The 25,042-nt window shown below is 40.8% G+C and overlaps 1 protein-coding gene across 1 annotated transcript in view; it reads right to left on the bottom strand.

Moving 5' to 3' along the window:
* Window positions 1-14,967, bottom strand: part of MYBPC3 (myosin binding protein C3) — a 54,772-nt gene extending 39,805 nt beyond the window's left edge. The window contains exons 1-7 of the mRNA XM_009979295.2: window positions 14,943-14,967; window positions 5,390-5,656; window positions 3,555-3,650; window positions 3,207-3,293; window positions 2,900-3,048; window positions 1,848-1,965; window positions 423-471 (exon numbers count right to left, since the gene is read on the bottom strand). Coding sequence (XP_009977597.2) covers window positions 423-471; window positions 1,848-1,965; window positions 2,900-3,048; window positions 3,207-3,293; window positions 3,555-3,650; window positions 5,390-5,656; window positions 14,943-14,967 — 791 coding nt within the window. The remainder of the gene's footprint in view (window positions 1-422; window positions 472-1,847; window positions 1,966-2,899; window positions 3,049-3,206; window positions 3,294-3,554; window positions 3,651-5,389; window positions 5,657-14,942) is intronic.
* Window positions 14,968-25,042: the final 10,075 nt, after the last annotated feature.

Here is a 25,042-nt window from a genome sequence, read left to right as displayed (position 1 = left end):
CTTTGTTTAGCAAATGTTTGTATTAAGGTACATGTAGTTCCTCGAGCCAGATCAAATAAAGACTAAGCACTACACAGAATCTTTTCCTTCTCTGTTGGTCTGCGTCTGGATTGCTCATTAGAGGTCTGGGAAAAAAAGTGCTGAAGTTCTTGGTAGGATGATACATACCAATTGCATAATTGAAGACAAGTATGATTGTTATCTTACTACAAAGTCTAAACTCCTGTAGAGGATTCTAGGAGTTGTATAATGTTTTAATAGCAGAAATATTTTCTTAATAGAAATATTTTCTTAGTAGACATCCCCGTCTTTGTGCTTGTTGGTGCAACAGATTTGCTTTTAATTAGTTTTGTCTAGGAAAGTAGCAATTTCCTCATGGAAGTATAATCTGGGCTACGTAAGTTTCTGCTGTACATACTCACGTGCGTCGGAAGGCAGCGCGAAGGTCCAAGTCTCCGGTTACTGGTGCTTCTGATGTGACAAAAAGTGATGAACAAGAATGGGAGAGCAAGTCAAGATAATGTAAAAATACAGTTTAATTCCAAAGCTTTTCCTTTGCAGACTTTTCCTAAAATTTTTATTTTGTAAATTGCGATCAATTACACATTGAAAGGTTGAAGCATCATGTTTCAACATGTAGCCTTCACTAATCAGCAATTCCTTAGCAACATCCAGTGTTTCAGGTGTAGCTGAATTCTGTCTCATGCTTCATGGTAACCTGCAGCATGACAAACCATCCTAATCTCTTGTCAGTTTTCCTGAATTTTAATTTTAGTAGATTTAGCTTCAATATTGGCCTCACAAGGTATTTAAACCCTAATAAAAAACCCACTGGGTATCAACTGAATATTATTACTACTGATAAATTGTAATCCATCTTCTGAAAGCATAGGTAAATTCCTGGAATTATGTAGAGACATAGAGAAACTCCATCGAGGGTGTTGCATAGAGAGGACTTTATTACTGTGTTCTAAGCTTCTGTTGGTATGAATAGGTGTACAGCTACTACTGGGAGAAAAGCTGTTCTCAATCACAGCTCCTAAGTCTTGTAAGCCCTACAGCCGACTAGCGAAACTTCAAAAATGAGCTACTGAGTATCTTCAGTAAACATTTGTCTTTGCATATTAGGCTCATTGGCTCCTGGACACAAATTAGTGTTGTGGTCCCTTCAGCAGAACCACTGGCACAGGAAATGGTCCGAACGTTCAGCTCTTTCAGGTGGTCCATGCTTCTACCCAACTCTTCCGCACGAGGGGGAAATGGATGTTGAAGCGTACTTCCTTTTCAGTTGTTGGCATGCTTCTCAGTGTGGTGGCACCAGGTATTATGTAAATGAGTCATCTAATCTTAAAGCAATTTCATATCACAAAGTGCTTCTGCATGCCTCGAATTTATGGGGAAGAAAGGAATTGCTAATAGTGTCACATGTCTAAATCTTTCCGTTTCTCCTCTTTTTTTTTTTTCCTTTTCAAGTATCCCCTTTTCTGCCAAAAAAAGAATGGACCTCCCTTTTGTTCTAGTGGCATTAAATATCATGAGAGGATGGATCTGAAATCCGAATAAATCCACAGAAAAGTTGAGCTGATTTGCATCTTTCTGTGTGCTTTCTTTAAGAGCATCACAGTTCTGACTTGAGTGACATCCAAGTGTTAACTTCTAATGCTCTGTATCTCTGCCCACCCATCCCAACTCTCATCTGTGGGCCTCTGTAAGTGTACCTGTAGCTCTTCAGATATTTCAGATCTATGCTTGTCTAGTAGCCACTATTTATCAGAAAAAAATTGTTGGTGGGCTTACAGGTAGAAAAAAATATAAGGAAGAAACAAGGTGGCAGGAATTCATCTTACCGTTGACTGTCAGGTTGAAATTAGAACTATCAAACTTGTCCTTGGTAGACACCTCACATCTGTACCCTCCTGCAAAAGTCATGTTTGCTTCTATGATTTCCATTTCAAAGGTGTACACCTAGAACAGACACGAGATACAATTCATAAATTAGAGAGAAAGAATACAGCGTATTAAGGCACGGGGAGAAATAGGCAAGGGATGAAATATGCCTTTGTGTCCTTCTAGAACTAAGAACCTCCTGAGCTTGTAACTCATTAGTGTCGTAAAAATACATACACCCCCTCTTCCGATTCAGTAGGAACAACTAAAGAGCATTGTCAGTACAGGTCTTCCAGAGGCTGCAAGGTTGTATCAGCAAACTATGCTGGTGTACCAGTGTGTGCAGTCGTCACGTGCACTGGTTGCACGTGTGTTGGAAACAGGAGTAGAGCTTTCATTGATCAAACACAGCCTCTCCCCAGGATGCCTACAGTACATGGAAAAATCCAGCAAAAGGAGTGGCTAATGTGAGCAAGTCTGTTCCGTTCCATCCAGGAGAGGGTAGTAGTGTTTCATACACCAGCCAGGATGAGAAGCCATGGTACAGACTCTTGTGTTCCTGTCCGTATATCTTTGAACACAATTGTGGTAAAAATGGATCTCACTCAGCTCTTTAAAGCAGTCTAGACGATGCAGGAGAACAAGGAATTCCAGCACTAACAGCTGAATGCTTGGTCTATTAAAACCAAGGTTGATCATACTTAAATATCTTCCTCTTAAACATAGCAAGTATCTATTGCTTGAGAGGAAGATGGGTAGAATCCTGCAGTAGATCCTGCAGAGCAAAACTTCTCCCCTTGTCCTCCAGACATTTCCTCATAGATAAGGTGTGCGAGAGTCTGTGTGTCCTGCTTGTCTCTGGGCTGCATGGTCAAAATGCAGACTTCTTGGCGTGAGGATAGCATTGTGCGTAGCTTTGGGTACCTTAATATCAAAACGTTCCTACATTAGCTTATATTTTGCCCAGATTAAAGATCAGTTAAGACCGAGAATCTTACTCTGCCCATTGTACCTTGTTATTTCGATCATAATTGTCATGTAGCTGGAGATGTTTGCCCACTTTGCTTCCCAGGTCCATCCACTTCCCTTTGAACCATTTCACTGATGGTTTCTTCAGCAGGCTCTCACCTGCCACTTTGGCAGTGAACGTGATGTTTCCACCTTGTAAGGGAAGAATAATCTTATTTTCTTTAAAATACGATGATGAACAGTGTTTAATGTGTCTGGTATATCACTGCTGTCATCCTGTACATGGAGAGCTAAATAGTCAAGCAACAGGTACCGTTTACAACATCACTCGACTCACACTTTGTACTCACCAACAGTAACTTCTCCATCCTGGGGTCGTGTCACAAAGAGCCCAATAGGGTCCAGAGGCTCTTCTGGCTGAGTCTCAGCAGAGGCAACTGAAATAAACATCAGAATTACTAGTTAGAACTTTCGGCGTTAGCTTCTGTTACAGCATATGCGGTGAATTTGTTGAGTCATTTCGAAATATCTCACTATATTTCTTCTGTCTATGAGACTCCCTGTTCTTTATTGTCTGTCGTTGGGCATTAGTGGTCTGCTTTCAGCTGCTCTCTCTACTTCACTGACTCTGAGGATTCTCTGTTCCTGTTCCTCCCTTCTGTTAATGAACCGGAGCAGATAACAGTGTTCTGTGTTACCTTCTGGGTTTTGGCTGCTTTCTGCTGGTGGAGCTGGCGACTCCGAGGCCGTCGGGGCTGGAGCAGCTTCAGCAGGAGTGACTGTCTCACTTTTTTCTGGAAATGAATATAAGTCAAGATTAGAGAAAGCCATGTTTCTACTTCCTTTCTGAAGAAATTTTGCAAAAGAGCGGCTTTTGATATGTGTTAGGAAATGCAAAGAAATTAGCTGTGGTTTTCTAGAACCTAGAGGATGTGCTGGAAGAAGGGGCCTACTGAAGCTGGGTGATGAGGCTCTAAGCTTGGAAAGAACTGATGCCTGGATTTTTAAATTCTGTAGTCTTGATGTGTAGGAACTTGTCAGCTGATGAATAACACTATTATTTGTTGTTAACTTCAATGGTCTAAATAGAAAAAGTAATGAAAAATGATGCGATGATTATTTTTGAAAACAATTTACTTATTCATGAGATTTTGTTCAGCTCTGCTGTTGGAATGTCATGTTCCAAATTCTGTGGCAGCTTGGGAAAAGCTCTAGACACTGCTAGTAATCAACAGGGAGAAAATATTTTACAAAATCTGTCTATCCTTTCTTCCCCTGGCTCGTGGAAGTTTATGGCTTCTCAATGAAACCATGATCTCACAGGCACAACAGTGTGCTTGTCAGAGGTGTGTTGCTTTTATCCAAATTCAGTAACACTGTTATTTATGGGATGTCTGCCTGTAGCAAGCTCTACCTGGAACTAACCTGAAAGCCAATGAGGAAGATATTTCCAGTATAGGATGTACCTGTTTGCATCCAGGATGAGATAGTCAGTAGGATCGTACTTCTATGTGCTCTGACAGCTGTTATGCTGTCCTAATCCATACCCGGATTTCCCCTTCCTCATAACCTATCCTGCACTGTCTTTTCATCTGGAACAGATGTCTTGTCTCCTGTTAAATATTCACCAGTATCTTTTCAGCTGACCAGAAGGCCTCACTACCATCATGTTGCTAGGATAAACAGTGATAGCAAAGGAAAGGAGGTGATACAAACAATCTGAGTTTAAGGCTTTTCACCAACATAAAAAGGGAAAATTAAAATACCAGAAGTGGTAAATGGGGACCATTTTGGAGGGGAAAAAAGGGATTGGGAAGGTCACAATGTTTCAAAACCTGAGCGATTTCATTTATTCTCAGCATCTTCAGGCATTTTTCATGAGAAAATTCCAGAGAATTTGGCTCTTTAAAGTTTTTCCCAGGAAAAGTCTGGGGAAGTTTTTCAGTTTCCCATCTGATTCTTTAATGCCTACAGAAGTAGTAACGATAGGTGATACACGAATGATCACCCTTTGTATTCAAGTGCCTCTTGAAATATGTATTTTTATTAGCTGGTGATTTTGAGACAGTTTTGGGGAACATAAGAGCTCCTAAAACCATTACAGCATAACTTGTACATTTTTTGTAGATTGCTACTGTTTTGTGTTCAAATAAGATAATTAAAAAAGAATAAAACATCAGACCTAAGACATCTTCTTTGAGGTCAGGTTAGGTTAGACTAGTTTTGCTTTGCTTTTCAATAGCTAAGTTGAAAAGCTTGTCAGAGAATTCCCAAAACGTACATTGAGATTTCCTCTGTAATCTCCACTGTGTGGAATCCTGGTGTCTGGAAATGGGTGTCTTAGCCACAGGTAATGTATTCCTCAGCTTAATATTAATGAGTAGCTTCAAATAATTGGGCAAAACAGATGTGTTGCTGGTAGAGAAATTTTACAGTGTTCAGACAAGCTGGTTTCCATGGGCCTCCCTCATGGAGTTTGCATGTGGGACTGGAAATACTGAAGAAATTTAGAATTGCTTAGGGAAGGCTGTACCTGGTTCCTTGACCTTGAGTTCAAATTTGACCTTGGAACTTCCAGCTATTACGGCGTATGTCACATCGTCTTCTTTCCCTACGTTGTTGATTGTCAGCGAATGCTTGTTGCCTTCTGCCTTGATGACATATTTCTCACTTCCAGTAATTTCCGTGCCAGCTCTCTGCCACTTCACCTTGACGCCGGCTTTTTCTGTCTCTGCTTCAAACACAGCTGTGCTTCCTGCTGTCACCTCTGTTGTCTTCGGCTTCTTGGTAAATGCTGAAACTAAAAAAAGAGAGAGGGCTCACTCGAATCTGTTTTGCAATTGTGGCGTATCTGGTGTAGTCAGCTGTTGTGGCTGCACCAGCTGTCTCCTTTCTCTCCCATCTGCCCGTGCAAGATACAAATTACAACACTTTCCACAGAGAAGTTGTGGAATTGTCTTGATGTTTATTGAGTTCTGTCTCTGACTGAGATGTCGTATCTTCTCCATGTTGTCACGAAATAAAACGGAATGGATAGCAAACCCATCTCACTGTCCATCCTCCTCTTTCTTTCCCCCATAAGGAGCTCTGATTTTTCATCAGTGGATGTTTTGATCTATGTCAAGATGGCATGATATGTGGTCTTATATATCAAGCTCTCGACATTAATTTGCCATGCAGTTTTATTTAGAAATATTAACTCCGTCCTAACAGCTGCTTAATACAGTTGTTAAACAGGACCAGGATCTGTTCCTCCAACAAAATTGCAGTTTGTGCAGCAACCGGTGTCCTAATATACCACGATGAATTAATGGCTCATCTTTAGTCCTTCTGTTTGGACTGATGAAGACTTTAATGGCTCATCTTTAGTCCTTCTGTTTGGACTGATGAAGACTTTAATGGCTCATCTTTAGTCCTTCTGTTTGGACTGATGAAGACTTTCATGGGCAGGCATGCACGTTCCTGTGACGGCCCTTGTCATTGTGTCCCCGCTAAAATAATATCAATTATTGTTTGCATTCAAGTCTTTAGTTCAGCATTAAAAGCTAAAGTACTTTCCCTTGTAGCATTCTACAACAATTAGTTTTCTAAATAGTTACAAGGTGGGTCATAATATTTCCTCTCTGTGTCAAGAGACACTTATGATGCTTATCATGAGAATTAATGAAATTATTAATATATGGGGTGAACAGGCATAAACCAGATGATGTTTTAGTTCGTATATAATCGAAGTAGCACAGCAAAGAGGAATTTGGAAAGCAAGCAATGTATCATGATTTTGGTCCATGACTGTCCTAATCTTTCTCAAAGTTAGATTTTGATAAAGTAACTTATTTTACTAATTTCTTTACCCTGATTTATTTATTTAGGTTTCTTCAACCTTATTTTACATCAAGTTTTTCATTTTATGCTTATGTTTTGGTCTTAATGAAATCTGTTATCTTTTTGCTAATCGCCGTGAGCTATGTTCATGTAGAAAACCACCAGCAAATAACATTCTCATTCATTCACTGAATGTTTTCTGTGCTTCATTATGTCATATTTTTATTGACTTACCCCTTCATCACAACGCTTTTATAAAATATTAGCAATTCCATCACATTTAATTATATTTGTCACCTCTGTGGCAAATCGTCTATGGCTTTTCTACTTGGGCAGCAACAAGAACTCTTCTGAACACCACAGGAATGGTTATAATTAGCTTTAAACTTTTGATTCTGCATTATAAAAACGAAGGGAACAAGCACGGCGTGGAAATATTGTAAAAGAAATTGTTCATACTCATGTTAAAACAGATTAGTTAGTTGGTATAAATGGTATCTTGCTGAGAACACCAACTGTCATTGCACAAAATCTCTGTTCCTGTAGCATGTCCTCAGACTGCATAAATTAATTGGCCTCAGTAGAGTTACATCAGCAAAGATTTCGTCTTATGGCCTTTGGACTTTGGTAATAATAAGAGTTCACATGTCTTAGAATCATAGAATCATGAAATGGTTTGGGTTGGAAGGGACCTCAAAGATCATCTAGTTCCAACCCCCCTGCCGTGGGGAACTTAAACATTAATTAAAGTATCAATTACAAATACTTTTAGAATTTAGTATGTATCGTATTTTGCCTCTATTTGTTAGATAAAAACTCTAAATGACATTTTTCTCTCGCTTTTTTCTCTAATACATTTTATGTATTTGTCGAAAAATCAGTTTTGGTTTGCGCTGAGCCGATGGAGCCTTGGCTGAGCTCCTGTTGTGTTCTTCTGCCTTGAGATACAAGTGTGTGAAATTTCCTCTGGGAGTGGAATGTCCCTGCGTGCTTTTATTTGAGTTTTTCCTAACCTCAGGCCTGTAAGTGGAGTAATTGTTCTTAAACAGAATATAGGACTGCGTGGAGCACAGGGCTCTGTAGCGTAGGGTCATTCTCAAATGCCTGTTAGCAGCTGCACATCGTTCGACAGAGTGTTGCCCTTCAGTAAATAACACAGCAAGGTGTGTGCTTTGATGCAGTGTGTGGTGAATAATTGCAGGAGAGTTATTGAAAACAGCAGGTTTGACCTACAGAATTCAAAAGACATGTTAAGGTGGCCAGGCTACGGCACAGTGGGGAGCCAGGTCAGCTCTGGAACCCACTCCTGAAACACCTACTAGCTGGCTCCTTTCCCTAGGGTGCCAGAGATAAAGCAGCAGAGAGGCATGGTTTTTGTCTCTGAGCACCATCATCACCACTCTACTATTTAAGCACAAAAAAATCTATAAATATATTAATGACTTAAGAGCAGTGTGGCCTGTAAAGGTTCCAGCCTCCAAACGGCAGGGTTTCAAGACATACACATGCTTGGAAGTAACTCCCTGATGTGCTGCACACCCTGCAAAGTGATTAAGTTTCTTACATTTCCTTTAGGTGACTCAACAAAAACCAGATTTATGCCAGAACTGCATGCACAGTGAGAAATCTCCACCACCACATACGTTTCTGACTTTTGAGAAATCTAGATACATATGTAGAAGTTTACAAGTAAGTCCCCCTGTCATTTTTCCCCTCTTGCTTTCTTGCCAAAAGACTCATTTCAGTTCCAACTTAAAATGACCATGAATACTTCCACTAAAGCATAAAATCCCATGTGAATGAAAGCAAATCTCCCATGTGAATAAAGGTCTGCACAAGCAGTTGTGGAGAACCCGCTTTTTCACCCGTAAAGGAGACGTTAAAAGTCATTTTTCTGCACTTGAGATTCAAAGTCAGTGGGTGACAGTGTCCAAAATAGTGTCTCTCTCTATCCATCTGTACTCCCTTTCATCTTTCCCCGTTGGTATTTGCAAAGGAGAAGCAGTGATGTACAGCTGGAGATTTTACAGGAAATTACTCTGTGGCAGAACAGAGATTGCTGAACAAGTGTGTGAAGAGAATGCCATAGTTTTCCTTCTGGAGGAAAAACGGGCTGCTTAACAGAAAGAAGAAAGAGAAGTGAGAGATCGGCTGTTCATGTCTCCTTCATTGCAGCTAATTAATTACTTCATTGTTACTCATTAAGGAATGGAAAAATCCAAGCTCACCAGCAGCTTTTTTTCCCATGCAGTTATACCAGTCTCATCCAGCTATCTCCTCATTAGGACCGTTCCTGTACACCACTGTTCCAATTTCTTGGCTGTCCTGAGAGCCTCACTTTTGCCTGCTGCCATCAGAAACACATTCCCATGTGGCCATCTCTCTCACTTCAGTTTCTGGCTTCTACCCAGGTACAACCCTCTGAGTTCCACGTATCCATCCCATACTCAAAGCATTCTTGGATACGACCACCACCATCGGGCTGTGGAAAACCCGACGACTGTGACACCTCTCATGTGATGCTGTGGAGTGTCTTACAGCTCTTGTGCCTGTCAGGCACTATCACATGTTTATCCAGACATCCAGATGACCAAGTAGCTCGTGTCCTCTGCTGCCCACTTTGTTAACTCTCTGCTTTCCAATAAATTCTAAAACACCCTGCACGAAGGGAGAGAAAGGTGACAACTCCAGCAATTCTGGAGAGAGGGCAGAGATGCACATGGGTTACCAGTGCTGATGATGAGGAATTATTGAAGGGAAGGAGAGTGATAGGTGTTCTCCATGCGTTTTGTGTGGATGGAGTTGGAACTGCTGTGGGGAGTTAACATGGGGAGAAAGAGAGATGCGGAGCTAACGAAAGAAAACGAGGCTAGGACCACTTTGTACTAACCCATTTTTCAGCACCTCACTTCTCGTATCCCAGACCTTCCTAATCACTTCTAGCTTCCATAATGCAAAGAACTTCATACAACTTCTGAGTAATGTAAACTAGCAGATTCCTTCCCAGGCAGAAGAGGAAGCAGGCTGTGTGGTCTGCAATAGTCTTGCAGATAACCTTTCAGTGGCTAACGCTGCTGCTACCAGAACTTGCATGCAGCACCCAGCCTTTGAAAGTCTTGTAACACCTGAAGATGTACACATCAGCCGTACACTGAAGTGTGATACATGAGTTACTACTTTCAGTTCTTACTAATCTACTAATTCTTACCACTTTCAAATTTCTTACTAATCAACTACTTTCATTGATTAGTAAGAAAAGCTCTATTTGGAGGTCCATGATCAGATTGCATTTTTAATCAGAAGACTGAAGAAATATAAACTTGGGGAGAGGCTGTTCAGGAGGGTCTGTTGTGATAGGACAAGGGGTAATGGTTTTAAAATAGAGGGAGGTAGATTCAGATTGGATATTAGGAAAAAATTTTTTACCATGAGAGTTGTAGAACACTGGAACAGGTTGCCCAGAGAGGTGGTGGATGCTCCATCCCTGGAGACGTTCAAGGCCAGGTTGGACGAGGCCCTGAGCAACCTGATCTAGTTGGAGATATCCCTGTTCCTTGCAGGGGGGTTGGACTAGATGACCTTTGAAGGTCCCTTCCAGCCCTAACCATTCTATGATTCTATGATTCTATGAAAATACATTTGCTTTTGGCCAAATTAAACTAGAATGAAATTGTTGAAGTTCCAAATTCACTTTTCACCTAAATAAAACAAAACCTAATGTTCTGCCTTCCTGCTGTTGCCATTTATTAAATCCCCATACTGGCATCTTCATGTGTTCCCCCTTACTTTCTAACCTGCTTTGAAGCAATCTCCGTCTAACATCCACCATCCACCTTTTATTTTGTAAGCATTCTGAGGCAGAGACTGGTTTTCTGTTGTCCTGGTACAGCATCAAATTGTTAGTAAGTAGGTACTAAGTACTGTTGTATGCCTAATAACAATAAAAGATAATATTAGAAGCTAGAAGAGACATTCCTATTTGATTATTGTCAGAAAAAACAGATGTCAGAGACGAGATGTATATTAAAATAATGTTCAAATAACTGGAATCATTTCAGTTCCTAGTCACGTTCTCTAAATAATCTGGCTTGTTAAGAATCACAAGCATTAGGTCAAAAACCTTTTCCTAAAATAACTGAATTTCGAAGTATGTGTGAAGTATGTGAAATGAAAGTGAGGAAGAATCACTCCACAAGACTGATTTTAAGTAGACAGATAGAGGAGAGCAATTCTCTCCTTTTTTAATTTTTATTTTATTTTTATTTCATCCTGCTTTTCAGAGTGGTGGCTCGGATTTCAGCTCTTTGTCGCTCATTGTGATACGTACATGGAGGAGAGGGAGAAAAGCACCTAAGGAGAATGTATGTTAGATAAGGCTTTTGAATGATATTTCTGCCTTTCTGAAATAAAAACTGTTAAATATATGAATGTTTCAGGAGAATCTGATGTATCTGGTTGAACGCACGTGCTACGAACTACAGGAGAAACCTGTGATGAGTGTAATTAGAAAAATTAAGAGCCATAGGTTTTCTCCCCCAAAGCTGAGTTCTCCTACTGCACATTCTCTGCATTTGGTATTAAAATCCGTATCTGGCCAATATGCTGAATTAACACTACAAAAGTAGCATTAGCTTTCGGAATTCCTTAATTTGTTAAGGCTTCATGTTGGAAATTGATCTTTGCTTCAGTAGTTACACTTGGCACCCAGTTCTCCTTTCAGACCATTTGCTCTTCCATTGAGTTACAAGCCGAAGTGTGAACAAACAGACTGCAGTAACGGCGCTCGTAAATTCCTGCCTGAGGAACTATATAAAGATGCTGTGCATTCCTCCTCGGGACCTAAGTGGCTGCTTGCAATTACAAGCTTAATCATTCCGTGATCCAGAAGCTATTGAGCTGCTCGATCTTATCATTCCTTGCCTACTTCAGCAGCTGAGATTGTAAATTCCTGTAACGTGAGCAACGGGCGAGGAATAGTTTCACTAAGCAGAGTCATCTCTCTCTATGCATCCATCCTACTTTCCTTAAAATGAGGATGATAATGATCAGCTGGCTTTAAATTTTAACTTACAAAAGAGGAAAAGATATCTATATGGATGATATTTATTTTTTTTTATGACTGTAGTGCACAGGGGTTTATTATCGCGGAGGAGGACGTTACTGCGATAGGTGGTTGCAAATGTAAAACGAGGTGTTTATTTCCACACTAAAATTCTACAGTCTCCTCTTCATTATGTGACATTGATGATGATGATGATTATTATTAATGCCAAAAGCCTCTGTGTACTTACAAGCCAGGTTATTTATGAAGCCTTGATAAAATTTCCTAATATAAACTGCAAAGACTCAACTCCTCAATCTATAAAATACATGAATAAAAATTGACTGATTTTCAGAAAAGGTGAGTAATACCAGACTTCTCCTTTTCCAGATATAGTAATGCACACATTTCCCATTAAGTCCCATTTATCTACTAAATTTGGTGTTTAAAACGTCAGCTGTTTCCTCTTACTGTCACAAAATATTGCTAGGGAAATGGTTGGGGTTTTTTTAATCTTTCTGAATTTTCACAACAAAAAAAACCCAATCAAAACTCTCCAAAAAGTGAGCCTTTGAACAGAGTTTAACTCTGAAACGTTTGAATCAAAGGGAGAAGAACTTAAAGTTTCTGCAACAGAACCCTGTAAAAAGTGATGCTTTTCGGTGTTTCATTGTTTGCTCTGACACTAAATTGCTGCAGGTCTTCGAAATCCTGTTGCTCTTGGGGAGTGTGCAGATTTTCTGGAAAACTATGACAGTTCTTTTGGTATTGTGTAAATAAACAGGGCAGTGCCTTATAGCAAAGTGGTTTAGTTGGACAGTTTAAAGTAAAAGAACGTCTGTTGGAAAATCTGCTTCACTGTTTCAGGTTTTGTAGGGTTTTGGATTTTTTTGGTTTGGGTTTGTTGGGGTTTTTTTACACTTTTAAAGGTTTGTTCAAACAGCAGACAGAGGCAAAATATCTCTGCTCATTCTCTGGCACGAAGCGTTTTCCTTTGTATGAATTGCTAGATGGTTGTTCAGCCCTCTTGAGATTATGCTCAACATTATCTCATCTCGAAATGGCTTGAACTATATAAACAACATGAAATAGAAAACCAAAGGGATTAATGTCCCTTGGGAGAATGAGAAGATCCCCTCCAGAAGTTATGGGGCATGTGACTGGTGCTGTCTCCATCAGAGTGGGTAATAAGAGCTTTTCCTCCCCCTGCTGTGATAATCACGGTGTTTGGGCTGGTGTGTTTGTGACAATTGTGTAGGACTAGTGGTGTCAGACACCTGTTGGATTTCTCGGGAGAAATAAGCTGGAATAGGATTTCTCTTCACCACGAGCTATCAAAGGTGGGCATCTCCACGAACAGAGAAGTGGCCTCTCATCCGCAGAGACTGAACATGTTAATTTAAAGGCAGTTAAACCATTAGAAATCAAAAGTCACTGTGCCCAGGTGATCACATTGTCAAATTTTGCCCACTCTGTCTTATTTCTTTTTTGCCAGCATTGTCAATCACAAGCGCTAGACATTTCGATAAATCTCAAAAATCACATGACTTTAGAAACAGAATATTATTATGAATGTCTTATTTTTGTGGTGATTGCTGAACCTTTACAGTTTAGATTTTCAAGGTTTTCTCCACAATTACAAGATCTGGTATCTACTTCCTTTTTATATACGGTTGTACTTCCATCTGATTTCAGAAACTGCAGCTCTAAGAAGAAGAAATGATGTTATAATTGTGATAAAATTGAAGGATTTGTGACACCACTGTTGCTTTAGAGTGATCATGTACAGGGAACGTTAAGAATCTTGTTGGAGTTGATCACGCTTCAGTGCTTTGCAGTTGTCAGTGGGTGGTATGGGCTGGATTTGTGCTCTGCCTCTGGCAGTGGCTGATTCCAAATATTTTGGCCAAAATGAAAGTTCTTCTTAACTTTCTTTAACAAAAGAATGTTCTGCTTCTTTTGTTGTGGTCACCACAGGAAATTTTCCCGTTAGCGGCTTAACGGGACACTGGTGCCTGCTCAGTCCTTTGCAAAGCACAAAGGCCAACATTGACAGGTACCCACAGCTATTATTGACTATAACTCTGGGAACTGCACATTATCCAAAAAGCACATGCCTTGGGCTGCACGTCCAGGTGCAGTGATTCTGCACATCCAGGTGCAGTGATTCCGGGCGTACACTGGTGTCGGTGAAGGGAGAGCTCTAAAAATGAAGAATCCCAGACTCAGTACCATTTTCTCCAGCCTTGTATATTGGATACGTGCACACTTTTCAAACAATCATAACTTCAGCTTCTGACAACTTTTTTCCCCAAGCTTAATTGTGGACACCAAGTGCTCCTGAGACATTTTCCTCTACCCACTCACAGGTGTCCTGAAGCTAAACTCTGGCTTCTGAGTCTCAGAAGAAGACAAATAGATTCTTTGCACCTTGCACCCCGTCCTGGGCCTCCTTTCTTGTGTGGGCAGCCTCTGAGTGATTCCTTACTTCTCAATTTTAAATTACAGCTTTCCTAAATCTGAAATCTTTTCCTCATCTTTTTCTAGTGGGGCAGGACTTGCACTGGGCTCTGTGACCTTGGCTTTCTGTAAGTGCCTAGTTATCTTCTGGCTCAAGGGGAAAGGATGGAGGAGGGTGAGTGTAAAGAAATACGTTCTTTACAGTACAATGTCTTCTTTTTTCCCTAGAGCTCTGCTGTCACTGGGTGGAAAAACTAGAAAGAGCAAGCTCTGAACCAGGTGCCACTTGCTTTTGTTTTCACAGAGATTTCACTAACAACAAATACCATCAAAGTTTGCCGCTTACGCTTCCTCAAAAGTATCAGGGCAAAACAAAACAAAACAAAACAGAACCAGGAGAGGTTTATAGTGCCTAACTGTCCAAGAGAGAGACTACAAGCTATTTTCAGAGTCCTAAAGGTGATGGGAAAGGAAATGAGAAATGAAAAGAATCTGAGAATTAAACGCGTTTCACCACTGTTCTTTCTTCATCCAAAGTCTCTTGAGAAAATTCTGTGGCTGAGAGTTGCCAAACTAGTCACTGATTCCTCTGCAAGATCCCTCAACATCTCTTATGTTTATAATTTCATAAAATATTGTCTCCTCTTTTTCCTCTCTTTTTTTTTTTTTCCCACTGAGGCATCTCATTTCCCTAGCGTACAAAAGCTACCCACGTTTTTCTCTGCCAAGCTGTTCTTAGGCTTTGTCAGTTAATGGTCCTTACCTGCTTTCTTTACAGGCTCTGGCATCTTCACTTGGTGTCTGCTGAGGCTCCCAGCTGTATCTAGAAAGCAGGGTCCGAGCTAAGCAGAACTGGGACCGGAGGGCTTCTGAGACCCTCGAAAGACACACTCAGCAGGAGCCCCCATCCTGCTCCTCCCCCTTGATCCCCCCCTGTTGTATCTACGGCACCTTATCAGCAGCAGGAGACACTTGCCAGGCTACATCAGCTGGGATAAATATAGCCAAGTTCCAAGAGCCAGAGAGCTCAAAGCACCCAAAACTGGCTACCACTGATCTGATAGCTGCATCTCCTGTATGCTGGTTCTGTACTTGCTCTCAGTATGTACCTGCTTGAATTCTTCCTCTTTCACTCTTTGTTGTTGCTAGAATTGGGTCAGACTGAGAGAGCTTTTTTTCTTGTTTGGGATTTTTTTTCTCTCTTTTACCGCAGATTGTGTTTGTAGAACTGAACGTGAACCTTCAGGGGAGAATTTTCTCTTTCAGAGACACTTATGCCTTGCTGACATTGGCAGAAGCATGACACTACTTCAGTAGTTTCGGTCCTCCCTCCCCATCCACCCATTTGATCCGCAGCACACATTTCTTGAAAACTAGCAGATCTTTTTTTTTTTCAAGTACCATTTAAAAAATAGTTTCAAGGTTCTATTAGATACCTCTAGAAGTTCTAATTTTGCTTAATTAGATGGAAAAGGTCTGGGGGAAATCTCACTAGAAAATTACTCTGGTATTGCCGTTTCATGCTTCAGTCATTGCTTCTTGTTTATTCATATATTTAGCATATGTCAAAATAGTAACTGTGGACAATCACCCTTTTAATATTCCTTTCACTTTTGTCTGTTTCAGTTCGAGTTTTGAGCTTTATCAGAGAAACTCTGTAGGCCAAACATTTAGCACATTTTAGCTACCACTGGTATTGAAAAAATGATTTAAAAGAAATGTGGTTTTCAGTTTTTCCAGTTTTACTAGCCTGTAAAAACCTCAATCTAAAGAATTTCTGCTTTTCTCAGACTAGACAAGTGTGCATGCAGCCCGTCAGTCACTGTGCTTTGTGTCCATCTTTCACATCTAACTCTCTGGGTAGACTGATGGCACAAATGTGAACACGCAAGAACGACTGCTGTCACCTCTCCTGATTCTGGGCCAAATACTTCCTCCTCTTCCCTTGGAGGAATTTTTTACATATGAGTGAGGAAGATGGGCAGGATGTGACCTATGTACATCTTCCATTGCCTCTAGTGGAGCACAAGTTAGCAAGGTATGTTTTTGTCCTACTATGCTGTGCCTGAGGCATCCCACTGGGGATCAGGACATCCCAGCTATCTGCTTTTGCTTGAACCTTTTCAAAGGGCTTGGGTCCCACAGTATGAAAAATCTGTCACTCGACTACTGAATATCATTATTCCTTCCTTAAATATTTCTCCTTATTAGAAAGCTGCTTTTAACTCCCATTTCTCTCCAGAGCTGATCCCCAGCACGCTGTTGGAACAGCATCCAGATCCCTTCTGGAAAGAGAGTTGTCACCCTGCAATAGGGAGACAATAGGGGCCACGGAAGGCAGAACTACCACGGACTGATATGAGAAAGAAAAAAATCCATGCAGATTATCCAGAGGTGGACTGTGATCAGAGCCACTCTTCTTCTCAGCTTAGTAGCCTGTCTAGCATGCGTCCTGGAAATAATGTTTGCAAAGAAAATGAGCCGACTGGAAGTTACTTCTGCAGTATTTGAAACATGAACCTCTTGTAGTTGCCATCAGAATATGCTAATCCCCCTCAGGAATCGTTTTGCCTACAGAAGTTAGTTTTGCTACTTCATCCTTTGCCCCTCATCTATTAGAAAATAATTATCTGTACTGAAAGCCTGTATGCTCTGTTCCGAGGTTCCTGATTTGATGAAATACATGGAATGCTGACATGGTGTGTTAGATTTGGATTCAAAAGATTGTTCAGTTCCAAAGTTTTTTTTTACAATTAGCACCATAGGCCTTTGTTATCATTGAGGAAAATAGTGTCAGTGGAAATAAACCCCTTAGTATGGGTTTAAAGGAAATTTACACTTACATACAAACTTTTTTAAAATGCAGACGTGTGGTATTTATCACATATTCCAAGCCTGTGTTTGTCCTCTGCGAGTGTCCAGCAGGAGGTGCTTCAAAGCAAGAGCTGAGAACCTGGGAATGATTAAATGTGGGATAATGTATATCGAATAACACACAACTCGTTCCGAATGCCAATAGATACTGGCTTACGCACATCTTAAATATTTCTTCTGCGTTCTTGGAACTCTTAACATTACTGATTCACCTAAGCACTGGTTTCTCTCTAAAATGACATTAAGTCCTTGGACTCAGTGCTTTTCAGTGGTGGTGATTCCACTTACACATTGTAAAAATAGCAATTCTGTTACTGATTCTGAATTTTCCAACTTTTAATTTGAATATCTTCTTGTTCTGAGAGAACAGAAATTGGCATTCGGAGTCTGAATGTTGGTTGTTTCCTATACCTTTGTCACAGCACCTCCAATTTTTTAAGAAAAAGAATACAGCTGTATAAATCTACATTAAAACACTTAATGTCTCAGGTATTTGTCTGTAAAATTGTCAGGCACGTGCCTGAGGACGGCGTGCCTGGAAGAGGTCACTCTCATCATTTTGACAGCGATGGAAAGGTTCTGCTTCCTCCAGGGCGAAAGAGGAGTTCATCCTGCCACTGCATGGCTTGCAGAATAATTGCATTCTTATGTTTTTCTGGAAATTTAGGGAATGATGTAAACCTCGTTGCCATTCAAAAGAGATACAGTCATTCATCAGACTGAATTCTGAGGGGGGGATGTTTGAGGGCGGTATTGCAGTAGCTGTCTAAGGGCCAGCATTTCCTAGGGAATTTGAAAGAAGTTTATGCTAATCTGAAAAATCTCATATGCTAGGATAATAGATCACTAAAAATATGCAGTAAGATGAGGAAGCATTCGCCCTGTGCACCGGAAAGGAAAGCTGGACAATATACTCTGCATTTCTTTGTTAGTGTAGGGAGTGCAGCGCACAGCCGTCCATCCCGGCGATGCTTGATGGCACCGTGCAAATAAGTTTCTTCTGTTTTGCACTCTCTCCTTCTTATTTACCACAGATACTTAGAAACTGTTTTAAACTTGAAGAGTTATGGACTCTCCTAAGTGCCTGGGAAACTTTTCCCAATATATTTCATCTTTCCCAACCTTTATATGTGTGGTGTTTTTCTCTGTTTAAATAAATATTCCTTATTTAATGTCATTGTAGCATTTTCCTTTTCATGAATGGACTTTCCACCTGTGACAAAACCTGACATCTTATCTTCTTTAGATCTCTTTTCTCAGGATTTCATTTTATCCATTCCATTTCTTTCTCGCTGTAGATTTGGTTCTTTCTGTAAACGTTTAGTGGTGTAGTTGTAATTCAGCAAGCTGCTGGAGGACAGGAATAACTTGAAACATGGACTCAATTCTGACTCCTTGTGTGCTCCAACAGGTGGATTTGATTCGAGTACTGTGGTGAGTCAGTCCCTTCGCTGGGTATTCTCTAGAGATGCTTTCCAGGATCCAGAATCAAGTTTAATCTGGGGAAGGTACGAGTTACTGCTTCCCCACAATGAAACAGAGCGTGAGAACCTGATGCAGGGAAAGGATCCTATTCCAGTTATAACTTTGCAGCTTTTGTGACTTAAAATGTTATTTAAAATAGTGTCTGCATGTTCAAACGAGTGTTTTCTCTGCTATTACACTTCTGGTTACCAGGTGGCAGCATTGTTGTAATAGTAAACTTTTTTTCTAGCATCTTCTATATTATATTTATTTATTTATGTAGACACTTTTAATAACAAAACTGCTATGCAAATGAAATATATGATAGGATGGCTACCCTCGCCCAAAATAGATGTGCAGTGGTTTGTGATAACTACTGAGTGCACCGCAACGCCAGACAATTTTGTAGAAAGTGTGTGAAGTTTCGTCCTATATTCAAATGAAACTGATGTGTGAGCGTAGAGAAGCAACATGTAATTAATGTCTCTGTGGCTTTGCTAAACAAGTGAGAGGGAAAAGGGTCTCCTTTCTTGTCAGGGGAGCTGTCTTGGAAGTCTGAAATTATTGTTCTGTGCCTCAGACAGTGGCTTTCATCGTGTAGTTCAAAGTCGAGTTAAAATGACGGCGGTAGGAGGCCGTGTGATGTGTCTGCCTGATTTTGGGTGGTTGCAGCATGGCTTATGCAGAGAAACCCGAGGGTTTATTACTTACAGACAGGGTTAGCAGCACCTCCTTCCAATAAGACCATCCACCTTCCTATTAAAGGGCTGTTTTCAGACGGTTCCGACTTTGCCCATTATCTCCAGGTGGGAAAATCTATGTATTACTTTTCTACTTTGGGCTTTTTTTGCTTTTAGTTCCTGTCATGCCATTTGATTTCTTATCTCTGTTTATTTGTCTCCCTGCCTCTCAGTTTTGTGGCGACACCACCTCCTCCGTGATTCAGCAGTTTCTGAGGGCAAGGCAGTGTCCTGAACTCTGGGTTCCAGGGGCTGCAGGCGTGCTGGTGGGACGGGTGGGAGAGGGGAGCCATGCTGCACCCCCAAAACCAGCCAGGCTCTTTCCTTCGTGCTTTGGAAACACAGAGCTCGGGGGGTACGACGCGAAGGCGCTCGGCCTCGCTGACCCAACTTGGGTTTACAAGGGCTTACGAGACCTGGGTGACACTGATACTGCTCATTCGAGCTTCCCTCTGCACCATCATTTTGTATCCCTGCGTCTTTCTGGGCATTTGGCAGGTTCATTTCGGAAATGTATTTTCAGTGGGCTTCACGACAACCAACCTGAGTTGCTCCACCTTCCAAAAAAATACAGCCTACGTATGCTCAGTGAGAACTTTCTAGATTTTATCCTCTGAAGAAGTTTCGATTGTGTCAGTTGGGTCCAGTGTAGGGGTCAGCAGAATTTCCTCTGCGTTTATCTCTGGGCTACTGTGGGGTTTGGGCTGAATCCACACACTTGAACTAAGAGCAGGTATGTCCTGTGCTCCAAATAGCTTCTCCCTTGGGTGCCTACAAAATGAGGGAGGGCTGTGGGGGCAAAGAATTGGACCTTCAGAGAGAGAAGGGAAAACACAGAGTATAGTGGGACAAGGGAATAGAAATATGTGATTGAAGGGTATGGGTGGGGAGAATAAAATTTGAGGCTAGAGGTTGTGGGAGGGGTTTGAAATAGATCCTCAAAGGACAAGAATATTGAATGGGGAGCTGGGGTACAAATGGGAGGGAAGGAACTGGGAGTCAGTAGGTGATAAGACTGAAACTGTAAGAGGATGTGGGATTGGAAAACTATAAATGGCTGAAAAATATGTTGGAACTGAGAACCGTTCGCATAACAAGAAGCTGACCGGAGGCTCATGTGAGAAAAGAGAAGAAATAAGAGTGACCAAGCTACAGTTGAAACCTGACATTGTGAATAAAGTAACTGGGATCCACTGAGTATGGAGGCATCTGGGAGCTGAGTCTAGAGATGGAGAAAAGCTGAACGAAGAGCTGGGAGACGGGCTGAGGGAGGAACGGAGTACGGAGTGTTGGTGGGTGGGAAAAGGTGGAAGAGGGAATGTCTGAAAAAGAATTCTAGAACTATGTTTCGAAAAGCAAACGCTCAAAACTCAGAAAATTAGTTAGTTCAATCTAAAAGAAACCCAAACTGATTTGTATACGCAAACGCCCGGCCTGGCACCCAAACGCGCTGCACTTTGCATGAGGTGGAGGTGTTGGAGCGTTCTGCACAAAGGCATCAGCGGTCCCAAGGCTTCTCAGATGGAGAGCACTGCTGCTCTGCTGCCGAGGAGTTAAAACAAAAGCTCAGAGGGAGCCCTTAAAGCACAGAAACTGCATTCCTTCCTACCACAAAGCCGCTTCCCCAATCCTTTGCATAACCTTGGTCTCCCCAACACCTCCTCCCACCCTTCCTTCTCCTCCACCACCTCCTGCTAAACCTTATCTACTCTACCACATCCTCATTTTCCTCCTGTCCATAGACTGCTCTGCTCATTCTCACGTACTGCTTTGACTCCTCAATAGCAAAAAGTGACACTGTGGGGAACTGAAGGCATGAAGAAGGGGGATGTGGCTGTATGAGTGGGGAAAATGGAAAGAAACAAAGAATGGAAAGAAAGCTGCCCTGAGAAACCTGATCTAATTAGTCTGCTTTGAGTAGGGGGTTGGATGAGGTGACCTCAGAGATCCCTTCCAACCTAAGGTACTCTGTTGTCGTGCGCGGGGATGTGCGGTGTTGCGAGAGAAACAACTGGGGCTAAAGCAAACCCAGGTGAGTTGTGAGCGAGCAAATGAGAAAGAACATCTGCAGCTTGCTGCTGTTCTCATGTTCTTTGGCAGAAGCTCACATTCCCCAGCTCCTGGCATAGGACTCTGCTGACTTGGGCTGCGTACAGACCTCCCCAATACCACAGGCTCAACCGAACCAACTGACTTGCAGCATGCAAATGTGTTGGAGAGAAAAGGTGAAACTTGGTGTAGTTTTAGCTGTGGTACAGCTGCTTCAAAGAGCAAAGCTCCTTGTCTGCTTGTAGACATTGTACACTCTACTTGGCCGTAGGATGAGGTTAGTGGGTTCGTTACAGCAGCTTTGTTTCTTACAAGCTTTACATTTTTAGTGTTGTAGGTAAATGGGTATGTGAAGTTATATAAATCTGGGTTTAGTATTGCTTAGAACAAGGAAAAGTGGTGAAATAGCAAGTTAATACACAAAATAAATTAGAAATAAATGCGGATTCTTGGAATTGGTACCCACACAGTGCTGGAGTCTGTGTCATATCATAGTCTTTTCTACCAGTGCTCCACACATTTTAAATACACATGAGGGAGATTCCCATGGAGAAGATAGTTTTTTGGGCATTGTCAAAGAAAAAATATTTATTGTATTGTCATCAGTGATAAAGTCTCTGCTATGAATTTACGATGTGCAGTTAGAATGTAAGCAAAATTAGAGCAACAGAGTAGATAAACGGAATTGAACCATCATGTGATAAATGCACTTGTTATGAGGTTGGCACAGTAGTTTGGATTAAGCTTGATGGTTATGAAGTGACTTTTGTTGTGCAGAGATTTGAATGAAGGAGAAAAAAACTAAAAGGAAATGGAAGAAAGAAAAAGAGTTTAAGAGATACAAGCAGAAAAAGTAAACTGAGACAGAAGGTTTACTGTGCCAAAAAAAAAAAAAAAAAGGGCAAAGTACAGAGCATAAGCCCTGCTGTAATTGAAAATAAAGACAAATACAGATTATAAGACTCTGGCAGTGTATGGATCTAGAAATGAGGCTATGGAGATAAAATTTAATGAAGGAGGAGACTAAAAACCTGGTAAATATATTAGGATACGTATTTTTTCAGGAAGTTTGGGGTATTTGATAAATGTGGAGCATCAGGTGAAACCGAATGATCGCACATTTGATTGCAGTTCTGTTTGAGGCAGGTGAGTAGCAGCTCAGACCTAGAAATGTCTAAAACTCTGTTTTAGGGTAGAATTAAAAGATAGATGCTGTCTCTGTAAGTTATTATAAGCAGATTATCCCTCAGTACAGGCAATGCAATTTTTCTGCCTTCTACACGTCTGATGTATGGCTGGAGGGACTCTAAAATATTGTAGGAAGCTCAGTATTTTGGATTTAGCTCAGTGATGGTTTTCTGAATAATATCTTTCCAGAAGAATTGAAGAGGAAGTAGTCAGCAGCTGATGAGGGTGGTTGGTTTTTTAAAGCAGGCTGCAAATGTTGCATGCAGGTTGACTATGAACACTTGCTTCAAAAGAGCATTGATGATCTCCAACAGCAGTGGGCTGCAAAATGTTCCAATAAATTGTGCTAATCGTGGGTCATCTCTCCAGATAATGACTCGACCTACCTTTTACCAGCACATCTACCTGTCTGGTACTTGGTTGCTTTCAGAGAAAATGGAAAGCTCATTTCTCTATAATTTTCCCGAACCAATGATTTTGTCACATTATTTTTCATATTTTTCTCTAAAACAGCTGAAGAGCTTCTGCTTGCATGTGTCGCTGAGTGGCGATAATCCAGCCTGATTAGGCAGCCTACGATCCAGACCAGTTCCACTGGATGGGATAGAAATGGTGCTGTGGCAGAGAAGCAGCATCATTTGGTCTCCTTCGCAGCTGCAATATGTGATTATTCAGGCTCTTCATGCCACAAATGAAAAACCCAACCAGAAACAGATGGGGAGTGAATATTTTTAGAAACAGTATTTCAAAGCATTAACAAGAGGAAGAGAAAAAGATTTTGACTTTGGAGATAAAGAAAATTTTAAACCTGCTTGTTAAAGTATATTCAACAGTATTTAAAAAAATGTTTTAATTATAAATAATAGTGTTCCCTGAAATATTTTTCCTCAGATTCTTCCATTTCCATGTTACTTGCAGCCAAAACTAGTGTAAAATGCAAATTCTTCAATTCAAGGACAAGTAGCTGCTCTAAAATAATATTTTATAGTAATGCACATTTAAAGGTTCTTCTTGTTTCTGGTTGAAGGTTTGTTTTAATTTTGTGTTATTTCTCCAGCATCTGATTTTTTTTCTATGCAAGACTTGCTAGAACATGTAAAACTGGGTCTCTGTGATATAAGAAGGCTTTTTGACAAGCTTAAAATGGCTTTTGTGTTATCCTAAACATCTCCAGAATTAGCTCAGCAGTTAGCTCGTTTCGGTCGTCATAGTTTTCCTGCAAGAGGCAATGACCCTTCTGCTCCGAATTACAGCGACAGAGAATGACCAGTTCTGCTTTTCAAGCTGCGTTTGTGATGAAGATATTTTTATGAAGAGAGGAATTAATCCTCTGGTTTTCTTGAATGTCAAATCTGCAAGTCTGATGAGGGCAAATGTCTTTTGTCTCTTTCTAGTAGCAAGTCAGTGGTGGAGAGTCATCGTCAGTACCTGAGTTTCTAGCTCAGCACCAAAGAAACCCTAATTATGTCAGTGTTGAGTGTGTTCTACTCTTTGGAGAGTTGCCTTCAGTGTACAATTCTAGAAACAAAATCTCTTCTGAAATTGTTTTATAGCTTTGAAATATCCTAACCCTAACTGAATAAAAATATTTCACTCGGAGAATATATACGATCCTCGAAGAACCGTAACTAAAAGTTGGATGCAAGATTTTTTTATAAGACTGAAAGATACTTTCTATTTGTTATTCTTGTCTTGGATAGAGAAAGTTCTGAAGCCCTCACCTCCTTTTAATTCAGTTGATTTCTGGCACTGATTGGTGTATTTATTGTGTACGTGAATGGGGAAGAAGAGTTGGGAAGCACTACATGGGGATTTTTTTTAAGCAGGAGCTTCTCTGTTTGGCTCCAAGGAGACACTGTAGCCCAGTGATGTCGCCAGGCTTTTCACTTCCACAGTGACATCGTTAGCGCAGATAATCTGACTATGTTTAGATAAAATTTCGAGAACTCAGGTCTGGAAGAAGCTCATCGCTTTCAACTATTTCTGATTTCAGTGAGGAGGAAGGTCTGAAAAGCTTCAAGTTAGTCCCATTACTTAGTTATGACTTCCAAACTGTCATATTTGGCATCTTCAACTACACTGTAGTGTTGTTAAACAAAACCCTTCTCTTCGTTCCAGACCTGTCTCATTTTGCCTCATCTATTTTGGAAGCGTCATGATGATACTTCCCGATTTCTGAGTGCTTGAACATGGGTGAAATACATTAAATAATGTTAAAAGTTAAAATGATAATTTTCTTAGTGTTGGTTGAGTTTTGTTTTCTTTTCTGTGTTTAGATGTACTGGGTGACTTTACCATGGTATCTCAGGTGTCGAATTATCTTTTATTTTGCATTTTGAGTGTGATCTATACAATGCAGTTGTTATTAGGTGCTATTAATTTGTTGTACAGTAGAGACTAAAATCCACAGTTAAAAGCTTGAAAACCTTTTGCACTAGAATTCTGCAAAGATGTGATTAAATACAACTTATTTCCCAGAAAGGTTCATAAGCTAATATCAAAGTATCACTGTGGAGGTAAGCAAGCAAGAGGAAAGAACAGGAGCAGG

Source organism: Tauraco erythrolophus, chromosome 6, assembly GCF_009769465.1.
Source record: "Tauraco erythrolophus isolate bTauEry1 chromosome 6, bTauEry1.pri, whole genome shotgun sequence".
NCBI classification, from domain to species: domain Eukaryota; kingdom Metazoa; phylum Chordata; class Aves; order Musophagiformes; family Musophagidae; genus Tauraco; species Tauraco erythrolophus.
The sequence above is the reverse complement of the archived record's forward strand: the minus strand, read 5'-3'. Positions and strand labels throughout refer to the sequence as shown.